The following is a 24,573-nucleotide window of genomic DNA, read 5'->3' on the forward strand; positions in this document are numbered from 1 at the left end:
CTGTGCTTATATTTTGGCAAGTAGACACGTGGTTTCCTATCGCCACACGCTGGCATCGATATTGTAGGTACGTTTTTAGGAGGAGCACTGCGATTCCACGAATACCATACAATGCCAGTTTTTTCAAAAGTATTTCATGATTGATCCGATCGAACGCCTTTGAGTAGTCTACAAATACACCGATGCACAATTCTTTGTTTTCAATGGACTCAAGAATTAATTCTTTTTGTTTTAGGAGAGGTATTTCTGTGGACCTGTTAGGTAGGAAGCCATACTGCGATGAAGTAATCAAGTTAAATTTCACGCAAAACTTCATTAGTCGCTTATAAATTATCTTCTCCAAACCCTTGGAAAAAATGGGTAGAATCGAAATTTGCCTATAGTTAGCCATGTCATTTCTGTCACCACTTTTAAAAATCATGCTGACTTTAGCTACTTGCATTAGCTTTAGAAAGTGACCTGAAGATATGGATAAGTTATATACATAAGCCAATATTGGGGCTATTATTTCAACCACGTGTTTAACTGAAGCTATCTCAATACCATCAATATCACTTGCTTTACTGTTTTTAAGAGTTAAATATGGCACATATTTCGGCCTCATTGGTTGGTTCGAGATACATGCTAGAAGGGTTCCTATTTATGGCATGTTTAGTCCTACTTGACCTTTGCGGACCTGACACAACATCTCTGAGAAACGTATTAAATTGTTCAGCAAGCTTGGATCCCTCAATACGAAGACCTTGATGGTTTAGCTCTGTGACTGTTGCCGAGATCGGTGTGCGATTTAGCAAACTGTTGAGCTTATTCCACATCTTTGCATTATCTCTATACTGCTCTTTACTAAATTGATCGCGCAGAAAACAGATCTTTTTATTTTTTATAAAGGTGTTAAGCTTATTACAATATTTTTTATAAATATCGAGATTCTCTGGTGACCTGGTCTTAAGAAATTTTTGGAACCATCTTGCTTTCTTTTTTATTCTACGCAGGCACTCGCGGTTGATCCACGGTTTACGGTTTTTGTTACATTTTCGCTATATTTTTTCCTTAAAATGTTCGAAATAAATACGTTTGAAAGCAGAAATGAAAGCCTCATATGCGGCGTCGGCTGTTAAAGAATCGTAAACGTCGGTCCAAGTTTCTTTTTCAAGGCATGCGTAGAAGGCGCTTAAAGTTGTAGGTACGATATTTTGTACCGTCTTTACATCGTTCATTTGCGCATATGCAAGTTTGTCGTCACCCCTGATAAACAAATAAATCGGTAAGTGGTCGCTGATATCACAATTCAGGACACCAGTTGTCAAACTTTCTGTACGTATATTTGTAATAAAGAGGTCGATGAGTGTCTCTGTGTGGGATGTAACGCGCGTTGCCGTTTCTGTTATGATAGCTCTACTGCTGAAAAAAGTGTTTCTTTATTGTGGCAAGATTTGAAGATATCAATATTTAGGTCTCCGCCAAGAATTAGTTTCGCATTTTTCGAATTAACATAATTTAGAAACTTTTCAAATTATTCAATGAAATGTTGGATTTGTGCCTTCGGTGGCCGATACATGACAGTGAAAATATATTCGCAGCATAATAATGTCACACATTCTATGTCCTCGGATATAATGGAAAACTCGGTATCTATTTCACATTCTAGCTTACGTTTCACGAGAACTTCTCAACCGCCACCTTGCTTATGTTGCCTATTAAGAAAGAAGCTTTGATAAGTTCTGCGGTTAAAAATTTCAGTATTTGGAGAACACCATGTCTCTGTAAACATTATCACGTCGAAATTGAAAACAAATTCATCTAAGAAAACTGACAGTTCGTCCTCCTTGTTTCTTAGGGACCGCACATTCAAGTGAAAACATGTGAAAGGGTTTTTAGAAAGGCAAAATGCATTGTTAACATATTCTGGGGACACAGCCATTGCAAAAGCACTGAGTAACAAAAAATGTGCAGTCAGCGCAAACTAGTTAATCCTGTCTAGATCACGCTCACTGCGAATGTGCACAACCGGTGACGTTTCATCTTTCCTGGCCAAAATCTTGCCGCTACTTGACCAAACAAATCGCCAGTTTTTCACTCTCTTTTGCGCAAGCGCCATGCCGTGAAGATGCTTCAGCGTTGGGCTCGTTAACATACAGTGGTGAACCAGGGGAAAAACCCAGTTCCTGAGTTGACAGGCGTGACTTTTTTGCTTTTTCTAGGATTGAATCACGTTTGGTACGGCTCTTAAACTGCACGATTATGTTTGGGGTGGCATCAGCATTCCTTGTAGGCACACGATGGCACACTTCAATGTCTGTTTCCATGATAGGTTCTCAGGACCACACCGATTTTGTGCAAAACCTTAGGAAGGATTTCACCTTCAGTCAAGGTTACACCTTTTATCTCGCGATTGCGGTTTCTTGAGTACTGCTCAGACACAGTAACACAGTTCGCGAGTTGAGCAACTTGCTTTGATAGCATTGAGCAATTGCTTGCAAGTTTCGTGTTAATTGCCTTGGGCTCCTTGTTTTCTTTCGCGATTTCATCTTTTTCATGCTTGACCTTTTCGATTTTGGCATGACAGAAGTCAAGACTTACCTTCAGCTCTCTAAGTTCTAAGTAACCGCTGCTCGGCGCGCAACTTGTGAATGGTGGGGCGACCGAAAACTTCAGCGAAACTGGTTTTGAACGCGGACCAGGACTGAAAGTCGGCTTTGTGATTTTTAAACCACAGGTGAGCCACTCCCGCAAGGTAGAAGATGACGGCATTTAACTTGGCGGTATCGTCCCATCGATTGTGCAAGCTCACCCGTTCATAGGTAGACAACCAGTCATTGATGTCCTGCTCATCTGTACTGCTGAAAACCGCTGGATGGCGGAGCAACAGAGCGCCAGAGCAGGCAACAGAGGGTGGCGGCCACGTCGGCTGGGAAGAGTCAGGCATCACTGGAGGCAGAGTTCGAGACCCGAGTTCCAGGGTGTAGATGTTCTTGAATACCCCGCACCTTCCATCAATTGTAAGGGGGTGTACTGAACAGTTCAGATGGTAAGGTCTGTTCGTAACCGAGAAGGCAGGTGACGCAGAGCAGGAACAGCTGGTTGCCTGAACGGCTCACTTTCGTGCTAAGCACTGGCGATCCGGCTGGCCCAGTGGTTGCACTGGAGGCATTGAACAGACGGACGATCTGGCTTACCTTGTCCTTGTGCTCTTCTTCTTCATTACAGTATGTATACCATACAGATATACCTGTAAAATTCCGAGTAAGTGCCCCCTCCCCCCCCCCCCCCTCAAGCAAGTCGAAATTACCGGCCAAGTCAGGGGGGGGGGGCTTTTCCCGAACGGCACCAAAATTCAAGATTGCGACGGCAAAATTTTTTCGCCAGAAACAAACCCGCCGTTGGCTTGCATTTAAAGTTTCATTTAACATGAACTTTATTTGTTGTGGGTGCCACCGAGGGCAGTGCCCCAAGCGACAAGCAAACCAGGCGGACCGCCGAGAAGACCCCTCTGCGGGAGAAGACTAGCGGCAAGAGACTAGCGGCAAGAGGCACCAGCGAACGTCATTGCACCAGCGATTACGTACCAATAAACAGTTTCCAAGGTATACCGGCTACAGCTACCACATGGAGGCAGCGGTGGGATAACCAACGCAGCGTGATGCCCTTGAGGACAGCGAGCCTAACGTAGGCGCCCGCACACCAAACTGGTGCCATGCCAGATGCTCAATACAGAGACGAAGCACGCGCGAGCAGCACTCTGAGAAGCGGGTTCAACCCGCTCGCCGTGGAATTTCCGACAAAGCTCGATTTCTGCAAGCCCGAAGATTGGACACGATGGCATTGTAGGTGGGAACGCTACAGCCTCATGTCTAGTCTGACGGGCCAGGACGAGACCGCGCAAATCAACAAACACACTACTCTAGGCTATGGGTGAAGAAGCGGAAGATGTGCTCACTGCCTTGAAATTGACCGACGATAGATGTCATCATACGCCGCTGTGGTGAGTTCTTTTGATAAGCATTTCCTACCCCGCAAGAACGTCATCTATGAGAGAGCGCGGTTCAACTCTCGGAAACAAGAGCCACATGAAAACGTTGATGCGTCATTACCGAGCTGTTCAAGATGGCCGAAAGATGCGATTACGGAACTCTCAAAGACTAATTGATTTGGGACAGGCTCGTGGTAGGCTTACGAGACTTGAAACTCAGTGAGAGGCTGCAACTTGACGCCGAATTCACTCGAGAAAGCGATCACAGCAGCCCGCAATTCAGAGAGTGTGAAACTACAACACAAGGAAATCCGTTCCATCGAACAGTTGGCTCTCGACGTGGGAGAAGTACGTAGCCAGACATGAAAACTCGCCGGAACAAAGCGAAGGTCCCCTTCAGGTTGTGCCTGCAATGCATAGGCAAGTGGGAGATGAACGCTGTAAGTGGTGGGTGGTGTGCGTGACTACACGAAGACGCAGTGTCCCGCGGCGAACAAGACATGCAACCACTGTGGAAAAAAAGGCTACTAGGCCTGTGTGTGCTTGTTGAAGCCAAAGGATGAAACCTCGAGCTCTCGAGAACGACCAAAGGCCTTGAAGAGCTATATTTAGGCGAAACCACAGTGGGAGTAAACACGCCGTGGCAGATTACAGCTACGACAAGTCACCTGCCACTTTCAAGGTCGACACCGGCGCGGATGTGACTGCAATCGCACACGACCAGCATGACAGCAACATCATGGGACCCATCAAGGCAACGCAACAGCCATTGATAGGCCCAGGTCAGACACTGATAGCCACTGTTGGCTACATTGATGCAACCGTTGCCTGGCGCAACTATGAAATCCAAGAAGCAGTCTTCATCATCAAAGGACTGAAGAAGCGCTGTCAACCAGCTATATGATCACTTAAATGATGCCAAGCCATATGCAGTCACCTATCCTACGCGCGTGCCACTTCCGCTGCTTCCACCTGTGAAGAAGGAGCTAAATAGGATGGATGACATGAGAGTCATCCAGAAAATTGAGCAAGCAACCGAATGGCATTTCCCAATGGTCGTCGCACGTCAAAAGAACAATGAGCTGCACATCTGCGTTGACTACGACCAGCTGAACCAACAAATAATACGCTAACGTGTGCTTATGCCGACGAGTGTCTCGCAAAACTAGCAGGTGCAACCGTTTTCAGCCACCTAGATGCGTGAGCAGGCTTCTGGCAGGTTCCTTTGGCCAAGGACTCTCGTGAATACACAACGTTCAACACACCAGTCAGAAGGTTCCAGTTCCTGAAGCTTCCTTTCGGAATCTCCACGGCACCAGAGTTCTATCAACAAGAGATGCTCTGAGTGCTCCTAGGACTAGACAGTGCGAGTTGTCTGCAAGATGACATCATTGTCTCAGGAAAGACAACTGAGGAACATGACACCAACCCTTTTCTGATGCCCACTGTCGGAACCTCTCGCTGCAGAATGCAGGTCCATTATCAGAAACAATCACCTTGGTGTGTCTAAATGCCTGTCTTTCCATCAGTGCAATCACGCTGTTTGGATCTTCTCTTCCGGGTTTAGCCACTGCCATACGTGTGCACTGGTCAACAGCCATTATAAAAGATTAGTCTGGCACACACCCTCCCCTTTCTTATTGATTTCAGTAAAATCGAGATCAACAACTTCAAAGGGGCCATCTGAATACAAAGGAATGACCATCTGGTTTCCTTTTGGGCGGAACTTGACTTTGATATTGTGACATTGATAACAGGTTTAGACGTAATTCTCTACATCGGTTTTCATGTTCTTCCATGTAAAACGTTTCTCAATCTTCCAGTAAGTCCGGCAAACGCCATCATGTCCCCCCTGAGTGTGGACTGTCATGATAGAGCTGCAATATTTTGGATATGCAGCTGTGAGGGACAACAAACTTTCCATCGATTAATTTTAGTTCTTCAGTGTCTTCCCATACACTTGCGACAGGTGCCCCTTGATCATTGTTTATTGGCGGTATGTGCAATCTATTGCAACCCTATGCAGGAGTTCAGGCGCATATGGCGAATGCGATTTAGACGAGGCACGCGATCAACACGTTCCCGAGCCTCCGTCAATATGGTAGCACCATATAGTTGAAGCGCCTGCAAACGCAACCTTTTTGACATAATAAATTTTCCATAGAAATTTTCTAAATGATCTTTCTGATCATTTAGAAAATCCGATCTTTCTGAAAAATGTATGGAATGAACTTCAAACATTGTCCGTGCCTACGTGCTAAGTTTAAGTGCTTGCTTTTGCATAATATGTTGAATATATTCAGTGCTACGAAAATGAGTGGTAGCAACATGGCGGCGCACTTTTTTCGACCATCTTTTCCTCTAGTGTTAGTTTACTACAGTATAGACCACTTATAACGTAACCACTTATAGTGCAGGACCGGATATAGTGCGGTCTTTTCAGACTCCCCTTAATTTTCCCATAGCACTCCATGTATACACGTATCGCTTATAGTGCAGTTGCGGGAAACGGAATACCAGTTACGGTGGGGCTGTCTGGGAGTACGGAAGTCAGCGGAGACGGCGAACACTCTCCTCAAATGGGCGCCCCAAGGAGTGCTCGAGGAAGAGAGAGAGAGACGAAGTGGAGGAGAAGGGAACGTGGTGTGAACGAACGGCCAGTGAGGCTGAAACCGGAATATTGAGTGCGAGTCGTGAAATATCACGGCGCGCATAGCAAGTGAGGGCCACGAAACTGCCGACGCCGGCCAACGCTCGCTTCACGATAACGGCAGTAAACGAAACTTCAGGGAACGGGCGGCGTCGGCACAGCACGGCGAAGGGCGCACGCGGAGACCGTGGAATGTGAGAGAGGAAGGCGGTAGGGAAGCGGATTTCGCCTCGGCAACTCCGCCGCTTCGGTGGCCCTCGCCCTCCCTCGTAGCTCCCTCACTTTCGACTGTCACCGTGCGTGCCCGCCGCCTGCACGACGCCGCCGCTCCAGCCGGCCCGGCGCCAGCTTCGAAGTTTCATTTTCTGCTGGTATCGGAAAGCAGGCGTTTGCCGGCGTTGGGGCAGTTTCGTTGGCCGGCCTGGGACAGCGCCGCTGCTTCCCTCTGCGCCGTAGCCGCAGCCAGCGTGCAAGGTCAACATGTGACTAGAAAGTAGAGGAAGCATAAAGGAGAAAGAAGGGTCCACTGCCATTTTCTACACGTGGCTACAGTAGCGTGGCTGAGACGTCGGCACGTATACGCATGTTCCGGCGCAACGCAGAATTGGCGACCTTGCCATTTGAGAGAGGGTGAAATTTCCGCCGCATTTTTTTTTCTTTCTTTTTTTTGTTTGTTTTGTTCATGCGCGACATTGAGGGGTCTCTGCTAAGCCTTTACTCTGTGGCGGTGCCGGAGCAATGCCAGTCGGAGGCGCCGCCGCGTGATTTGGTTCGAATGAACGAGATTCGACTGTAAATTGAATGCAAACGTTCTAGCCGCATTCCTCGACTGTCGTATATGCGTGGCGGCTCGGTGCATATGTTTTGCATATGTGCGGGCGTTGACAATTGTTGTTTTGGTTATAGTGCGGTACCACTTATAGTGTGGATATTCGCGACTCCGGCGACTTACATTATAAGCGGTCTACACTGTAACTCTATGGTGTTTAAAGTGTACTATGTGGGGTCTCACTCGGGCTCTTGGGACAAAGGAACGACAACACAGTAGTGCAAACAATCAAAAGGGCATTTATTGCACCTTTCATACACTAATGCACACTAGCCGAATTACAACCAATAGAACATTCACACGGGCGCGCGACTAATCGAGGAAGTCCGACTCACTGCGACCCAATAGCGAGCGAATACGTTCGCCCCATGCTATGACACCATCGCCTAGTCGTTCACGTGTACAGTCACGCGAACGGTGGCGCTCTCGAACGACCCGTGTTCGTCCATACCGGTGTCCCGCTCTTAGCCTCGCGCGACGGTCGCGCGAAGCGGGCCGGCGCACGCGCGATGCCTTCGTGCGTGTTGGCCGCCGATCCCAAGCCCAAGAGAAGAGCGCCTTCGACCTTTTTCTCCCAAGTCATCCCGCTGTTCGGTGGCGTTAGCATCGTGACACTCGCGCCATCTCTCGCAATGCGCCGCAACCACCACGACCACCGCCGGCGCTAGACACGAGCTATGCGGGGAAAACAACACCAGGTGACACGTGAGAGTCGCGCATTCCCACAACTACAATACGGTTTAGTTGGCCGAGCGGTGCAGTGCTTCCTGGCTGAGGTGCAAAACAACAAGTAGGCCGAGAGTGCTGCGAGCGAACAAGATATTTCGGACGCACGCGCTGCAGCGGGTGAAGCAGGCGGGCGTCTGTGTCCCCAAGGCTTGTATAACATAAAACTATTCCAATCTGTTTTTATGCCCATATGGGCGAGGCGTGAGCCATTTTGACCTATCACGAAGGGCTAATGGCGGATTTGAAATAAAACATCGCAGTATCGCCCGAAGGGCGAAGCATCGATTGCGATAGCAAATTAGTAGACAGCTACAAGAAGGAAGAATAGTAGTTTTATCAGCCGTATAAACTTGTAAACATGTGTTCACTCTCTAAATTAACAAGCATGGTGTCACGCGTGCACAAGCAAACATGTACACATCTCACTCGATTACCGCAGAAACTCGCTGGGAAAACGCTGGAGTGAGCAAGCGCGGCAGCAGCAGCGAGCGAATTCACCTTTGTGCTGCCTTGCTTCAACGTGAACTAAGCGGCGAAAAACAGCGCACACGAAGCTATCAGCACTCGCACTATGTCCCATTGCAGATCGCTTTCAAGATACGGCCTGCGCGGCTGCGCCATATGCAGCAGCCGCTGCAGTAGAACGACCCCTCTCCCCGGTGCCTCGTGCGCAATGGGAAACCACGCGCTTCGTCCCGGCTTTCCTCTCTCGCGCGTGTGAGATTGAGCCGCCATCGTCGCCTCGCCCTCGTCGGGTCACCCTCGTCAGCTCATCCTCACGCTTTCACTTGCACATACAGTATGTAGTGCGAGGCAATGATGTTATCGCTCCTGGACTTTGTATGGAACATCATGGCGACGCCAGAAATGCGCTTGGAGTGTCCATGTATTTGCTATCGCCACAAAAACAGATTGGAATAGTTTTACATTATACCAGCCCAGGGTTGATTGTGGCTCTCTTGGTCTGCGATGACATATGGTGACACAGAAATTATGTTGCAGCGTCGATTGGACCGCATAATTTGAGAATATTTTCCGCTATCGTCATGAGTGTAGGCTCGGAAATATATTGTTTGATCGGTGGTGCAACCGATGTTTCCGGCTTTACAGGAAAGCATGCGCTGAGCCGCTCGACCCACTCTTCCATATTCTAGTACGCTATAGCTGCAAAGTGTGCTTCCACTACGAGCTTCCTGTTAGTTTATTCTGTGTTTCGTCATGGTTTAGGAGTGCGCTGTCGTATTCTATTATTCCACCAAAATTCAGATTGACCTGCTCCAAACTACTTGAAATTGAAATTTTATCTCCTCCAAATTGCTCCAAAATGAAATTTAGTCTGCTCCAAGCTGCTCCGAAACACTATTTTGTCTGCTCGAAACTGCTGCAAAATGCATTCTGACCCGCTCCAGAAATTACGCCAAAATGACTTGCTAATGACCCATGCTAACCCTCTCTCACCCTCCCACACAAGACATAGGCCTTATTTGGACCCCAGCACACGCGAGTCTCTCCGGCAACGAGGTGGCTCATGCCAGTGCCCAAGGAATAATGGACTGGGTGCAGGCATTACGTGTTGCTTTCGTTGCTTTCGAGAGGCTGTTTTCCACGTGACATCGCCTTCTCGCATTCCACGACATCTGTGCACATTTACACCCGATCGTCTGACATTTCCTCTTTTAGCGTGTAATTCTCCACGGAAACTTAAGATACTGTGGCGGCAGCTACAGACTCGCACCTTTCCCTCCCCTCACTTTCTTCACGTCATTCACCCCTTCTCTACCCTTCCCCGTCCTGCCGCTTCTGTTCAGTGGCCAAGGTGAATCTCGACCACATAATGTGGGGATCTCCTCAACACCCATTACCCCCTCCCCTTAATAATTTAATTACTTGTGAGGAGCAGTGGGGGGCTGCTTTGCGCAGCTCCAGGCCCGACGTTCAGGAGGCCATTCATGGGGTGGGCTGACAAGGTGGCGGACGACTACCTCGAGTAGACCCTTTCCCCCCTCTACGCCGCTGCCCCTTTCCTTTTAAAAAGGATAAATAAAGTTGTTACTACTACTAAGGTATCTAAATTTAGTGGTGAAAGTTTAGATATTAGACAATGATGCGCGACGCGATCGAAAGCTTTTGAAAGGTCGATAAATATGCAGTCGATATCTAGGTTCTCATGTATCTGCATGAATAAGTCTTAGTAAATTCTATGAGTGGAGTGTCACATGAATAGCCATCAGCCATATGTTGCCTGCATGGCCGGCGGGGTGTACGAAACCCCAATTACTTGTGGCAGAACAGACCGCTGCTTCGATGACAGGGCAAGCCAACGCAAATTTTCTGTGAAAGATAAGATTGCTGCACATTTACCTATGCACTGTGGTTCATGCATGTGTGAGCCAACTATTTCTGGCATCCGCATACAGTGCAGTCCACATATAACGATACCACATATAACGATATATCGGCTATAACGATGAGTCGAGCTAAGAGTATCAACTTATGCATTAGGGCTATGAGAAAAAAAAAACATATATAACGATATGTTATTCACCGCATATCAGATATAATGATTGAAATTTTGCTTCTGGGCAGCGTTTTTCATGCAGAATAATCGTGAAATTTGCGTTCCTACGTTGCCCTTAACCGAGATGGGGCGAAAAGTTTGCCTACGCGAGTTTGTATCTGCCGCCATTACCACGCAACGCATCCCGCCCGCGCGCAGATTGCGAAAGCCACGGAGAGCATCGCAAGTTGTTGCAGTGTGCACAAGATGGCGCCAGCTGCTTTGCCCCCGCATCACCGGCGGTCGCGCGAGGAGAGGGCGGAAGAAAGGGGATAAACAAAGGCGACGCCTCCTCTGGCGAGCGGCGCCTGCGCTCCCTGCCGCGCTCTCTCTCAACGGAAGCAGCGGCAGGTGCGCCCCTTGAGACGAAACTGATTTTGCGTCGAGGACTGGCTGGAGAACTATGACCGAGTGAGTGAGTACAACCACTGGCAGGACACTCAAAAACTTCGCCACGTCGCCTTCTAACTGTCCCATGTCGCGAAGACGTGGTTCTTTAACCATGAGAGCGCCTTGCCCGATTGGACCACCTTCCAGCACCAAGTCCGGAAGATTTTCGGAACGCCATCCATCCGTTCTGAAGTTTCAAAGCGGCAGCTCGATGCGCGCATGCAACAACCAGGGGAGACGTACACTTCGTACATTGAAGACGTCCTTTCTCTTTGCCGCCTCGTCGACGCGGCAATGAGTGAGACCGATCGCGTTCGACACTTTTTAAAAGGCATTGGACACTTCGCGTTTAACACACTGGCAGTTAAAAACCCCACCACCGTAGACGATGTCATCGTGACCTGCCGGCATCTGGATACACTACAAGCCATCCGGTTACAGCCAAATGTCTGTGACACGCGACCTTCTTCGGATGCCGATTTGTGCACGTTGATTCGGGCTCTGATCCGCGAAGAGCTTCAAGCACAAGGCCTGTCGTGCTCTGCTGTTCCTCCAGCTCACTCTACGTCCACTGGGCTACGAGACATCATCAAAGACTAGCTGTCTTCCTTGGTTTCCGCTGTACGCCCTGACCCTCCGACACCGCCAAATCCGCCACTCACGTACGCCCAAGTTGCTGCCATGCAACCTTCCGTCACTCAGCGTGCCCTTCCGGTTCCTCAGAACGACGTCGCAGCCTTTACACCCCGTGCACCTGTACCTGCATTCTACGCCCCCTGGCGCTCCTTCTGCCCAACAGTTATTGTAGCATTCGAGGCCACATCTCGCGGTTTTGTCGAAGGCGCCAGCAGGACGAACGCCGCGGCTACGATGCTTACGAGAGGGATCTGGTGTCCTTTCCGAGCCAATACCAGCGCCGCCCTCCAAAGAACTTCGCAGCTTTCTTGGCTTGGCTTCTTACTTCCGGCGCTTCATACGTGACTTCGCTACCATCGCGGCTCCGCTTCACCGACTCCTTCCTTCAGGAACTGCATACGTATGGTCAGACGAGTGCCAAGCGGCTTTTGACACTTTAAAGCGTGCCCTCACGTCTGAGCCAGTGCTTTGTCATTTCGATGAGTCCGCACCCACTCTACTCCATACTGACGCCAGCGGCCATGGAATCGGTGCTGTTCTTTTGCAACGACAACGTTTTCAGGAACGCGTGGTCGCATACGCAAGTCGGATGCTAACATCGGCCGAGAAAAATTATACAGTCACTGAGCAGGAGTGTCTCGCCGTTGTTTGGGCCATCAAAAAATTCCGACCATATTTACACGGCCGCCACTTTACGGTCGTGACCGACCACCACGCCTTATTCTGGTTGTCGACATTAAAGAATTTATCTGGCCGTTTAGGTTGCTGGATACTTCGTCTGCAAGAATATGACTTCGACATCACGTACAAATCCGGCAAGAGACACAACGATGCAGATGCTCCGTTACCACCGCAGTCCGAAGTTCCCGGCCTGCCTCCATCCGTCATCGAGCCTGTAAATGCGTCCTCTGCAGTTCTTTCACTCACCGCTCAACAGCTGTGCTGCTGCCTTACAAGGCATTTGTATGTGGCCACACAATGTACAGCCTCCTCCATTTTCAGCTATATTGCGCGAGAACACTATAATATGGTCGTACGTCGTCCTGAAGGGAACATAGCATTAGACGACTCTTGCACAGGAGAGTGCTTAGTGCCCTTGAGAGTACTTCTGCCGGTCTTGCTGATTATTGCCATTTAAAGGCACTAAAATTATGCACGATGGATGCTCGCGCGATATAGCTAAAAATTCGGTAGGCTGTACAATTGTATAGAGGTAGCCACACTATTCTTGGGCCACTTATTTTACTTTTCACTGAAATAAAGATAGGGTATTCTCATAGCCACACCTTTGTTTGGTGTCATTGAAATGGTTCGTTTACTGCAACCACTGTGGAACCTCGTTCATACGTGTTTGAAAAAACATGCAAGAAAGGATTGTACTAACCATGACAATGCACAACCCGAAGTACTAAAAAAACTCTGGCAGACTCAGCTGTAGTTGACATCTACATACATTAATACGAAGCTTTGTGGCGAATTTATGAGGACGCCAATGCCAAACTGGTGGGGCTTGAGCGGCAGATGAGAGACACGCGCATTGTCGTGACATGTGCTCCTTGAATTTGGTGTGTGTCAGCAGCTTCTCTGGGCACCGTATTCTGGTGGGAAGTCTGGAGTGCCTTCTTTTCGAGAACCGTTGCGGCATGAGACGCCCGAGAGGCGCTCTGACGCTTTCCTATAAAGACAGGACAGGAAACCGAAATCGAGCTGATGGGGGGAGCTGGAATACAATATCGCCACAGCAAAACATGATGCTCACCTACAGCAGGGAACGGTGGTATGTTTGGGCCTATTAATTCTTTCAGTGTCACTGACGTACTGGTGCGCTTCTGTGTTTCTGTCCCACCACGTTGCTTTTGACAGGACTTTGGTCAGATAGGAATGCGAAGACCACACCAAGAGTGCATTTGCCATTATCCTTGTCAGTTTTTCATTTCTGCACAACCAAAAAATAAAGTGTTGTGTATCACCTCCGAAAAGCTCGACACCGAAAGAGGCATGCAATACACTTGCAATGGCACTACACCATGCGCTTTGAAACAGATGCAATAGGGTTGGCAGCGACAGCTGTGGACGCGACGTGCGAGGAGATTTGCTGCTACCAGAAGAGGAAACTGAGTGGCATTCTCACATCTGCGAGGAAGCTGCAGTGGTGGGCGCCCACTGCTCTCGTCGATTGCATGCGTCTTATTCCTTCCCTAGTTCACATGAGGTCTAGCGGCCGGAAAACGTGTCATACTGGACGTTGGTGCCGAATGATTGTTTTCCGGGAACATATTAACTGGTAAAAAGGAAGTGTAACTGTATGGGGTAATTTTTTGTGTTCTTGAATGCAAACATAGGTGCCAGGAAACATTTAGAAAATGGGATCGTATCAACGAGGTTTTACTGCAATTGAATATGCCCTTCTGGGTACCATTGTTGAAAACTGATAGGCCATTTGATTGCATGTAGATGTCAACTGCGAACAAGTCCCTTGTCCTGCTTGATTAATTCCTTGCTTCATGTGTTTCAGTTTTTTGACATGCGGATGCTGTTTCTGCTGACAGCCCTCTGTGCCGACACCAGGTGAGGTGCTCGTTTGTGCAGGCTAAAATATATATGCTGCACCAAATGTGCCGTGAAGGGCCAAGTCCTTCACGGCGCAGCCACGACATGCGCCTGTTTGAACCAACAGGCTAACGATAATAGGGATGAAAGCGATGCTGCGGGTGTACCGTTGTCCAAATGTTCAACTGAATGACACTGTTTGTGGAATCTTGGTGATGCTGTCTGTGTCGATGCCAAGGGCACGAGGAAACATTGTGGACAGGACATACGCTAACTTACAACTAAAGTTTAATGAATAGTTTCAAAGGAAATCAAGGGGGCACGTATGCGCAGTCAGAAGATAGATACAAGGTGCGTGCAGAATCATGCGAAAGTTCAAAAAATGAATAATAAAAAAAAGAGAATAAAAAGAACACACAGCACTGCTCAGGGTGCGTTTGATTAGGTTCCTCTTCATGGTGGGAACAGTGCTAAAGACACAGACATACAAAGACACATGTCATTTTCTATGTGCCTTCATCTGTGTATGTTTCATTAGTGCTGTTCCCACCTTGAAAACAAAGTAAAGCAAACCACAAAAAATTTCTAAACAGTAAAATTGTATACAGAAAGCAATGCACGTGGCATGGCTTCAGAATTGCAATTAGTAACCCTTTTGGGCAGATTGTTCCTTGTAGACATGACATGTGGGAAAAACGAGCATTTAACACATTGTTGTGGCACTATATTTCACAGATCTTCCATGCATGGTTGCAATGACAAAGCTAAACAAAAGTGGAGGTTTAAGGTAGTTCTCTTTCTGTATCCCGATCATTTCAAAGTACATTTCATCATTATCATCATCATCATTTATTTGCCCTTAAGGGGGCATTACATAAGGGGGGGGGGGTAACAAATTTTAACCTCAGGCCGCATAAATAAAACACATTAAAAGCAGGTTGCAAAAACCGGTAAACACAGTAAATACATGAAAATGAAAAAGCCAATATAAAAAGGGCTTACTGCTGGGGCTGTGGACAACACTGGTGTAATAGTAACTACTTAAATTTTAGAGCATTAGTTTCTTTCACGATACCATCAGGAAGTACATTCCAATCCGATATGGCAGTCGGCAGAAAAGATTTATTGTAAGTTGAACCATGAATGCATTGAACACTCTGACAATTAAACAGACGTTGTGATGATCTAGTGGGCGGCAGAATTAGGCTCTCACGTAAATGAGGAAAATTGTAATATAGCTTATAAAAAAGGCAAAGAATTGCTATCTTACGACGGGATGCCAGGGGGGTTAGACCAATCAAAGCTTTGATGTTAGCAACGCTCAGCGGAGAATCATATTTGGATGTTATAAAACGAGCAGCTCGATTTTGTATTGCCTCTAACACCTGGATTAGGTACTCTTGATGGGGGTTCCAGATAGGGGGTGCGTATTCAATTTTGGTACGGATGAAAGTTTCATATGCAATTAGTCTAACCGTGGGCGAAGCAAAGGTGAGTGATCGTCTGATGAAACGTAGTGATTTAGCAACGCTTGCAGAAAGCGACGTGTTGTGCTTTGACCAACTTAGATTACTTGTTATTTCTATGCCTAAATACCTATAAGATTCCACTTGTGATAGCGCAGTAGTGTTCAGCGTGTATGAGAAGTTTAGGTTAGATCTTTTACGAGACACATGCAATAACTTACATTTTGATACATTTAACTGCATGAGCCAGGTCGAACACCAATATTGGATTAAGGTTAAATCGTCCTGCAGCAATGACTGATCGTTAATAGTAGAGATACGTCGGTACAGAACGCAATCATCCGCTAACAGACGAATGGATGATGAAATTTCAGCAGGAAGGTCATTGATAAAGATTAGGAACAGAAGCTGGCCAAGAACAGAGCCCTGGGCCGCTATTTTGTAGCGATGCCTTTAAAGTAATAATGCCTTTTCGCGCTTATCGCACTTTGTCAGTGGTCAGAGCGACGGTCCGCTCACGATATCAACGTTGATAAGCGCGAAAAGGCATCGCTACAAAATACCGGCCCTGAGGTACTCCGGAAATAACGTTAGTAGAGGCAGAAGGATGACTTTCAATGACGGTGTACTGCGATCGATCAGTTAAAAAGCAGTAAATCCATGAAAATATCAGCGGGTCCAGTGAAAGGCAAGAAAGTTTAGTCATGAGGCGCTGCTGGGGAACACGGTCAAAAGTCTTGGAAAAATCAAGGTAAATGATGTCAGTTTGAAAGGATGAGTTCAGGTCAGTCGTGAATTCAAAAATGTCGCAGTTTCACCCGAAAGGCGAAGCATCAATTGCGATAGCAACTATTGTGATTACAACTTTTCAAACGTCGTTCGCCTGCTACTTCCTCATGCGAAGACAGCAGAATGAAGCCACCATCGACTTTAGAAGACGTTACACGAATTGTGCGGCGCGAAATTGAAGCAATGTCACCTCCCACCCCTTTTCCACGCATCAGTGATCCCAACAGCTTGCCCATGGGAACACTTGTCCAAGCAATAGTCTGTGAAGAACTCGAACATCTCGGAGTTCATTCCGTTTGCTCTATTGCACCCTCACGACTCTCGGATGGACCTGCTCCTTCGCCTAGCCAGTGGATCGCTCCAGGGTATCGAAACCCAGCTGAGTGGCGAACTGCATATGACCGAACGATCTGCTTTGCCTGCCGTTGAATCGGTCAGATTGCCCGCCATTGCCGCAGCCGAGTCGGATCCTCACTTCCACGATCACCCTATCGTTATTACCGTTCTGGACTGAGCCCACGCCGTTTCCAGCCTCCATTTGAACAGGAACCGCCTAACGCCAACGCTACTGCGTGGGGATGCGCGACTCTCACGCGTCTCCTGTGGTCCGGCTTCACCGCGCGGCTGGGTGCCGGAGGCGGTCGTAGTGGTTGCGGCGCATTGCGAGAGATGGCGCGAGTGTCGCGATGCTAACTCCACGAAACGGCGGGGTGACTTGGGAGAAAAAGGTCGAAGGCGCTCTCTCTTTTTGGGTTGGGATCGGTGAGCGACACGGACGTCCCGCGCGTGCACCGATCCACGCTTCGCGAGACGTCTTGTGTGGCTCGGAGCGGGGCACCGGTATAGACGAACACGGATCGTTCAAACGCGCTGCCGTTCGCGTGACCGTACACGTGAACGACTAGGCGATGGTGTCACAGCATGAGGCGAACATATTCGCTCGCTATCGGGTCGCGGTGAGTCGGACTTGCTTGATTTGTCACGCGCCCGTGTGAATGTTCAATTGATTGTAATTCGGCTAGTGTGCATTAGTGTATGAAAGCTGCAATAAATGCCCTTTTGATTGTTTGCACTACTGTGTTCCTTTGTCCCAAGAGCATGTGTGAGACCCCACATCTGGCTGCCCACCGTGGGGCTCTTGGGGCATCGGACGATAATTTTAAGTTTTGCTCGGTTCAAGATGTTTCAACCGAAGTGTAGTCCTAGCGTGGATTTTGATCGCTAGTGTTGGCGGTGTGCTTTCTTGAGCGAGGCGACGGTTGCTGTAGCGTGTTTGACCTTTTCAACATGCTAAGCCTTTTCGCGAGTGTTTTGAAGTACACTCGTCGGTACGAGAGCCACGTGGTCTACATCCTGAGAGAGCGAGGCCTAGCGCCCGCGGAGCATTGGCAAGCCTGAAGCGAGCGAGTACGGAAGCCTCGTGGGTGGTCCGAATTTCTTATGTAAATAGCTTCTTCTATATCTTTGACTTCGGAAGTCGAGGCTCAGGGAGCCGGGTGGCCGCGGGCCACGGGTGCTGCTACGGGCTGATTGGTATTGCGGCCTGGCATCGGGCGCTCCGATACCATCTGGGACGGTGGGCACCGTCAACTCGGATGCTGTCTGCACCGAGCGGGGTAGGACCACCTCACAGAGCTAACGTCTCCTCGCGGCTGTCTGTTGTGCCCATTTAGGGTGATGTTTCTTTTTTTTGGATGCCGGTTGTTGTCAGGATAGCGACGCATTAGGCCTAAGGCTTTACGAAGCCGCCTATCGCACGTGGAGGGACACAACCTGGTGGACCGTGGTGTTGAGGTGTCGCACATTGCTTCCCTCATTAGTTCGCATCGCACGAATTGAAATTACTCGTTCGACACAAGAAAGCAAGCTTTGTTCACATGAACTTAGCATCTGAAATGCCACCCGAAATTTTTGCTAGCCGAATTGAACATCACACCACGTGGGCGATGCGTGTGGCGAATTCCTCTCCCTTGCACTACTTTAGTGTTTGTCGAGTGCGTTGAGTGTACGCAGCGTGAGCGGAGTCACCCCTGGTTTGCTGTCACCTGCACATCGTCTGCGCTGCTGCCCCGGCCTACGAACGAGCTACCCCAGGCGATGCAGATGCCTGTGGCCAGTTCGGCGCAGCGATTTCGGCGGCCGCCTGTGTCCGGCTCGTTACGCTCGGCGGCTGGGAAAAGAGCCGGCAGTCACCAACGGGCTACAGCAGCTGTCGCCGGCAGGGCATGTCGGCGCGAGCGACGCTTGCTCGTGCCGACTTCTGCGTCGCCGTTTCCGGAGTCCTGTGCTGGATTCGTGCCATCGAATCTGCAGAGCTGATGCTGTGACCAACGGACGCCAGCGGGGAACCCCAGAGACAATGTCGGCTCGTATGTTGTGGATAACGTGTGGACATTTCCTTGGTGTCGCCACTGTCGCATGTACTAACTTTTGTTCGCGTTGATAGACCTTGTGACATGTTTCGCCGGAGTATGTGTAGTGATTTAAGGTTGGGGGGATGTGGGGATGCGCAACTCTCACGCGTCTCCTGTGGTCCGGCTTCACCACACGGCTGGGTGCCGGAGGCGGTCGTAGTGGTTGTGGCGCTTGGAGAGATGGCGCGAGTGTCGCGATGCTAACGCCACCGAACGGCGGGGTGACTTGGGAGAAAAAGGTCGAAGGTGCTCTCTCTTTTTGGGTTGGGATCGGTGAGCGACGCGGACGTCCCGCGCTTGCGCCGATCCACGCTTCGCGACACGTCTCGCGTGGCTTGGAGCGGGGCACCGGTATGGACGAACACGGATCATTCGAACGCGCTGCCGTTCGCGTGACCGTACACGTGAACGACTAGGCGATGGTGTCACAGCATGGGGCGAACATATTCGCTCGCTATCGGGTCGCGGTGAGTCGGACTTCCTTGATTTGTCGCGCGCCCGTGTGAATGTTCAATTGGTTGTAATTCGGCTAGTGTGCATTAGTGTACGAAAGGTGCAATAAATGCCCTTTTGATTGTTTGCACTACTGTGTTGTCGTTCCTTTTTCCCAAGAGCATGTGTGAGACCCCACAACTGTTACATGGAAGAGTTCCGCACCGTCATTCCGCCATCACGAGTCCTATTCGCCACCAGCTCATCGGCCGTCATTCCTATCGCCTCAGGCTCGTCACGTTTGTGCATGGCAGAACAGGAACGAAGAAGATCTTCGACAACACGTGACAAAAATGTGCGGCCACAATCAGTGAGCAGCTGCCTCGGGGCGCCGTGATGTAGTATGAAGTCATACAGAAGGAAATCAGCAAGATTTGTAGCGCAGCTTGTCGCCAATGCTCGCGTGATGGCGTAACGCGTCATGTAGTCAGTCACAACGGCAACCCACTTGTTGTCGGTTTTAGACGTAGGAAAAGGGCCTAGGAGATCGATGCCGACGCGAAAGAATGGTTCGGAAGAGATATCAATGTGGTGTAGGCATCCAGCGGGTAATCCAGCAGGTCGTTTGCGGCGCTGACAGAGTGCACAGGCAGCAACGTAGCGGACAGAGCGATACAGGCCCAGCCAGTAAAAGTGGCGTCGTATGGGGTCGTACCGAGGTGGCGTCGTACCGAGGTGGCCGACAGTGGGCGTGTCAGCAGCGCAAGAGCTTCTGCCCGAAGATGTCTGTCGAGGTAGAACAAGCAAAAGTTCCGGGCCTTCAGGGCGAAAGTTGCGGCGGTACAGAACGCCGTCGTGGAGGACGAATGCCCTGATAGCGGGTTCGGGATGCACAGAAGCTACCCGTTCAATGAGCAGATGTAGAGAGTCATCATGGCATTGTTCATTGCGAATGTCATGCAAGTCTGAAATGGCTAGGATGCAAGCATCTGTGATGTGGGCATCATGGTCTGGACTGTCGACCGGGTGACGGAGAGACAGTCGGCGCCCTTGTGTAAACGGCCAGATTTGTACAGAACAGTAAAAGTGTATTCTTGTAGCCGCAGCGCCCACCGACCCAGTCGTCCAGTCGAGTCTTTCAGCGATGAGAGCCAGCAGAGGGCATGGTGATCAGTGATAACGAAAAATGGGCGGCCAAATAAGTAAGGGCGGAATTTATGGCATTGCCCAAACCAATGCCAGACACTCGTGTTCCATGATAGAAAACTTCCGCTCTGTGGTCGAGAGAATGTGGCTTTTGTATGCGATGACGCACTGTGCATTCTTCTGCTGCTGAACGAGAACAGCTCCTATGCCATGGCGGCTGGCGTGTGTGTGAAGTTCAGTAGCAGCGGAAGGGTCGTAGTGAGCCAGCATTAGTGGAGCCGTTAACAAACAGACGAGGGTGGCGAAGGCTTCGGCTTGCGCAGGTCCCCATGAGAAGGAAGAATCTTCCTTGAGTAGGTCAGTGAGCGGGCGAGCGGGGTCGGCATAGTTCTTGATGAAGTGGCGGAAATATGAGCATAGGCCAACAAAGCTTCTGACATCTGCTGTGAATGACGGTACGTGAACGTTGTGGACGGCGCGAGTCTTGTCGGGGTCGGGTTGAATTCCTGCGGCACAGTTATCTGGCGACGTACAAAGTGGCACTTTGACGAGTTGAGTTGCAGGGCGGCACGTCGGAAAACACCAAGAATGGCCGACAGATGCGTAGGGTGACTCGCATATGTGGGCGAAAAAAATTATCATGTCGTCTAAATAACATAGACAAGTGGACCATTTATAGCCACGAAGTAAAGGGTCCATCATTCGCTCGAAAGTTGCCGGGGCATTGCAAAGGCCGAAAAGCATAACCTTGAATTGATAAAGCCCATCCGGCGTTACAAAAGCGGTCTTTTCGCAGTCCATGTCATCTAAAGCGATCTGCCAATACCCAGAGCGAAGGTCTATGGACGAGAAGTACTGGGCTCTATACAGACAGTCCAAGGTAGACGTCTTTGCCCGTGATCTATTCAGATGTCGGTAATCGACGCAAAAGCGCCAGCTGCCATCCTTCTTAACAAGGACAACTAGGGAAGCCCACGGACTAGTCGAATGTTCGATGACGCGTTTAGTCAGCATTTTGTCCACCTCGCGCTGTATAACTTGACGTTCGGCATGTGACACACAGTACGGCCGTCAGCGTATGGGATTGGCGTCTCCAGTATGTATATGGTGAATGACCACTGACGTCTGGCCTAAAGGACGACTATCAAAATCAAAAATGTCGCGATAAGCCTCCAAGACCGGCGTATCTCATTAGCCTGCATAGGGAGCAGGTCAGTTGCGATCATCTTGCTTAGTTCTTCCACTGCAGGGTTGGACTGATCGAACTCGCCTACGGAGGATGGTGGATCTTCTGTGTCCAATACGGAGATCTCGCAATCACCAACAGGCGAGATATCGGCCAGTGACATGCCTCTCGGGAGCACCTGCGTGCAGTAGTTAAAGTTGAGGAGACGGAGTGTGGTCCGGTTGTCTGCAACAGTGAGTAGGATGTGCGGCACGGCGACGTTACTTTCAAGCATTACATGAGCACTTGGAATCACCACATAGATGCCGTCGGCAACAGGTGGAAATGAGGTGAGACTAACGTACTGGGTGGATTGCGGTGGTAGGCGGGTGTCCTCGAGGGAACATAAGTGCGGTTGGGTCTCTTGTGGGATGTCGCAGCTCTTGGGCAGTTGAAGCTGAATCACACTGTACGCGGCACGAGTTAATAAGAAGTTCAATCCTAGTATAATATCGTGAGGGCAACATGTTCAATAAATTTGCATGCAATGCATGTTAACGAGATAGGGCGATAATTTGATGGATTGTAGCTGCTTCCTGCCTTGTAAACCGGTGCAACTCTGCTTACCTTCCACTCGGACGGGATTTGGCCACTGGAAATAGACTGCGTGAAAATTATCTGTAGTACGCGACTGGATATTACTTTTGTCCCTTTAAGGATTTTAGCTGATATGTTGTCAGGCCCAAGGGCACTGGATATCTTTAAATTGTCAATTATTTTACAGATTCCTTCTGCCGAAATACCAACTGGTGGCATTTGAGGGAAATTTGAGCTGACCGGTATAGGAATATTAGCAGCTGGTTCCTGGGCGAAAACGGACGTGAAGTACGCATTCGAAACGTCGGAACGAAGCTCCTTCGGAACAACATAACCGTCCTGATATGATAAAGAGATGTTATGCGAGCCACTACGGTTGGGAGTTAACAAAGTCCAAAACTTCTTTGGGTTATTTCGGAGGATGTCAATTAAAGGGACACTAAAGAGAAACACGAAGTTCAGCTGGAATAAAAGAGGGACCTTCAGGAATGCATGCAGTTTTTGTTGGGTGTAAAAATATGAGTTATTAGCGGAGAAATTCGTAAACAAAGACCAAATATATCTTCCTCAATTTCTCTCACCCCAGATTTGGCGCTGAAGCAGTGTGGTCACGGATTTCATTGCTCTCAGCGAATCAGAGGGCGCCATGATACGTCACTGCTTGCGTAAATGGCTGAGGCGCTTGCTCCATCATAGGCTGCATGGTTGCTGCGTTTGTGTTCGCTGCGACTTTTGCTTAGGTGTTCTGTGGCCACGATGAATACCGTTGCTGACGCTGAACCTTGCAACGAAGAGCTCACCAGGGAAGCAGGACTGCATTTGAGCGACTTCAGTGAAGCGGAAGACGAAATGATCCTCCGTGCTCGCGCGGTAGGTGTTTCCGCGTATGATGGCAGTGAGCAGCCGGCCGCGCCATTGGAAAGCGAGGCGGCCAATCCGCCAGTCCTCGATGTTCCCGACAGAACAAATGTAGAAAGTTGTGCGCGTACTCGGTACGGTTTTTTCTTGTATTTTTTTAATGACATTCAGCTCTCACCAAGCTGCCAGTTTGCTGCTACAGGGTCATCAGTAGGGGATTTGATGAAGACGACATTGATGGGACAGCTGCTCGAGAAAGGACTGGCCTCTGGGGCATGCCAAGATACATTCCAAGGGCAGGATTATATATATAATCCGAGGGCGAGAAATGCAGAGAGCACACTATCCGTTTCTCTGGCTCTTTTGCCGTTTTATCATCGGCAGATCACTGAGCCATTGCGAACGCCGGGGCTCATCGCGCAGCACCACATGAAAGGACACAGTCAGGTCAACACTGCCGCTGCCCCTGAGCAAGTACCTTGCGCCGTTTATACAGTCCTCAACACTACACACACGAGCCATTTTCTGGCTGTTTCCCACGAAGTCAACGTTTTTCGAGCCACGCAACACGCTACCAAACACTGCAACACTGTAGAGCAGAACAGGCGCGCGCGATGATGCTTGGAGAAAAAACGAAACTATGAAACTATCACGACTTCTCTTCTATCGACCTGAGGTCAGGCTACTGGCAGATCTCCGTCGATGATCAAGTCCGTGAAAAGACCGCATTTGTTACGCCCGATGGACTTTACCAGTTTAAGGTAATGCCCTTTGGACTGTGTAATGCCCCAGCCACATTTGAAAGAATGATGGACTCCCTCCTCCGTGGATACAAATGGGCAACTTGCTTCTGTTACTTTGACGATGTCATCGTGTTCTCACCGTCATTTGACAGTCACCTTAGCCGCTTGTTGGCAGTTCTTGAAGTTTTCAGGTGAGCAGGCCCTCAGCTTAACTCTGCCAAATGCCGTTTTGGCCGCCACGAAATCACTGTGCTTGGCCACCTTGCGAGTGCTGAAGGCGTGCAACCTGACCCAGAAAAAATTTGTGTTGTCAAAGACTTCCCTATGCCACGTTTCACTAAAGACGTACGGAGCGTTGTCGGCTTGTGCTCCTATTTTCGCCATTTTATGAAGAACTTCGCCGACATTGCCCATCCACTCACGCAACTCTTGAAGAAGGAAACATCATTTTCTTGGGGTTATGAACAGGCCACTGTGTTTCACATGCTCACGACGTTACTTACGTCACCACCCATTTTGGCCCATTTTGACCCGACGGCCCCCACTGAACTTCGCACTGACGCCAGTGGACATGGCATCGGCGCTGTTCTCGCCCAGCAGCAACAAGGACGCGACCGCGTCATCGCTTATGCCAGTCGCCTTCTTTCGTCTT

At 49.3% G+C, this 24,573-nt stretch overlaps 1 protein-coding gene across 1 annotated transcript in view; it reads left to right on the forward strand.

Annotated features, from left to right (window-relative positions):
• LOC119451030 (synembryn-A) overlaps positions 1 to 24,573 on the forward strand; it is a 251,017-nt gene that overhangs the window by 118,621 nt on the left and 107,823 nt on the right. Inside the window, exon 6 of the mRNA XM_037714460.2 lies at positions 14,277 to 14,329. Within this exon, the coding sequence (XP_037570388.1) occupies positions 14,277 to 14,329 (53 nt within the window). The remainder of the gene's footprint in view (positions 1 to 14,276; positions 14,330 to 24,573) is intronic.

This window comes from Dermacentor silvarum, chromosome 4 (genome assembly GCF_013339745.2).
Source record: "Dermacentor silvarum isolate Dsil-2018 chromosome 4, BIME_Dsil_1.4, whole genome shotgun sequence".
Classification (NCBI taxonomy): Eukaryota; Metazoa; Arthropoda; class Arachnida; order Ixodida; family Ixodidae; genus Dermacentor; species Dermacentor silvarum.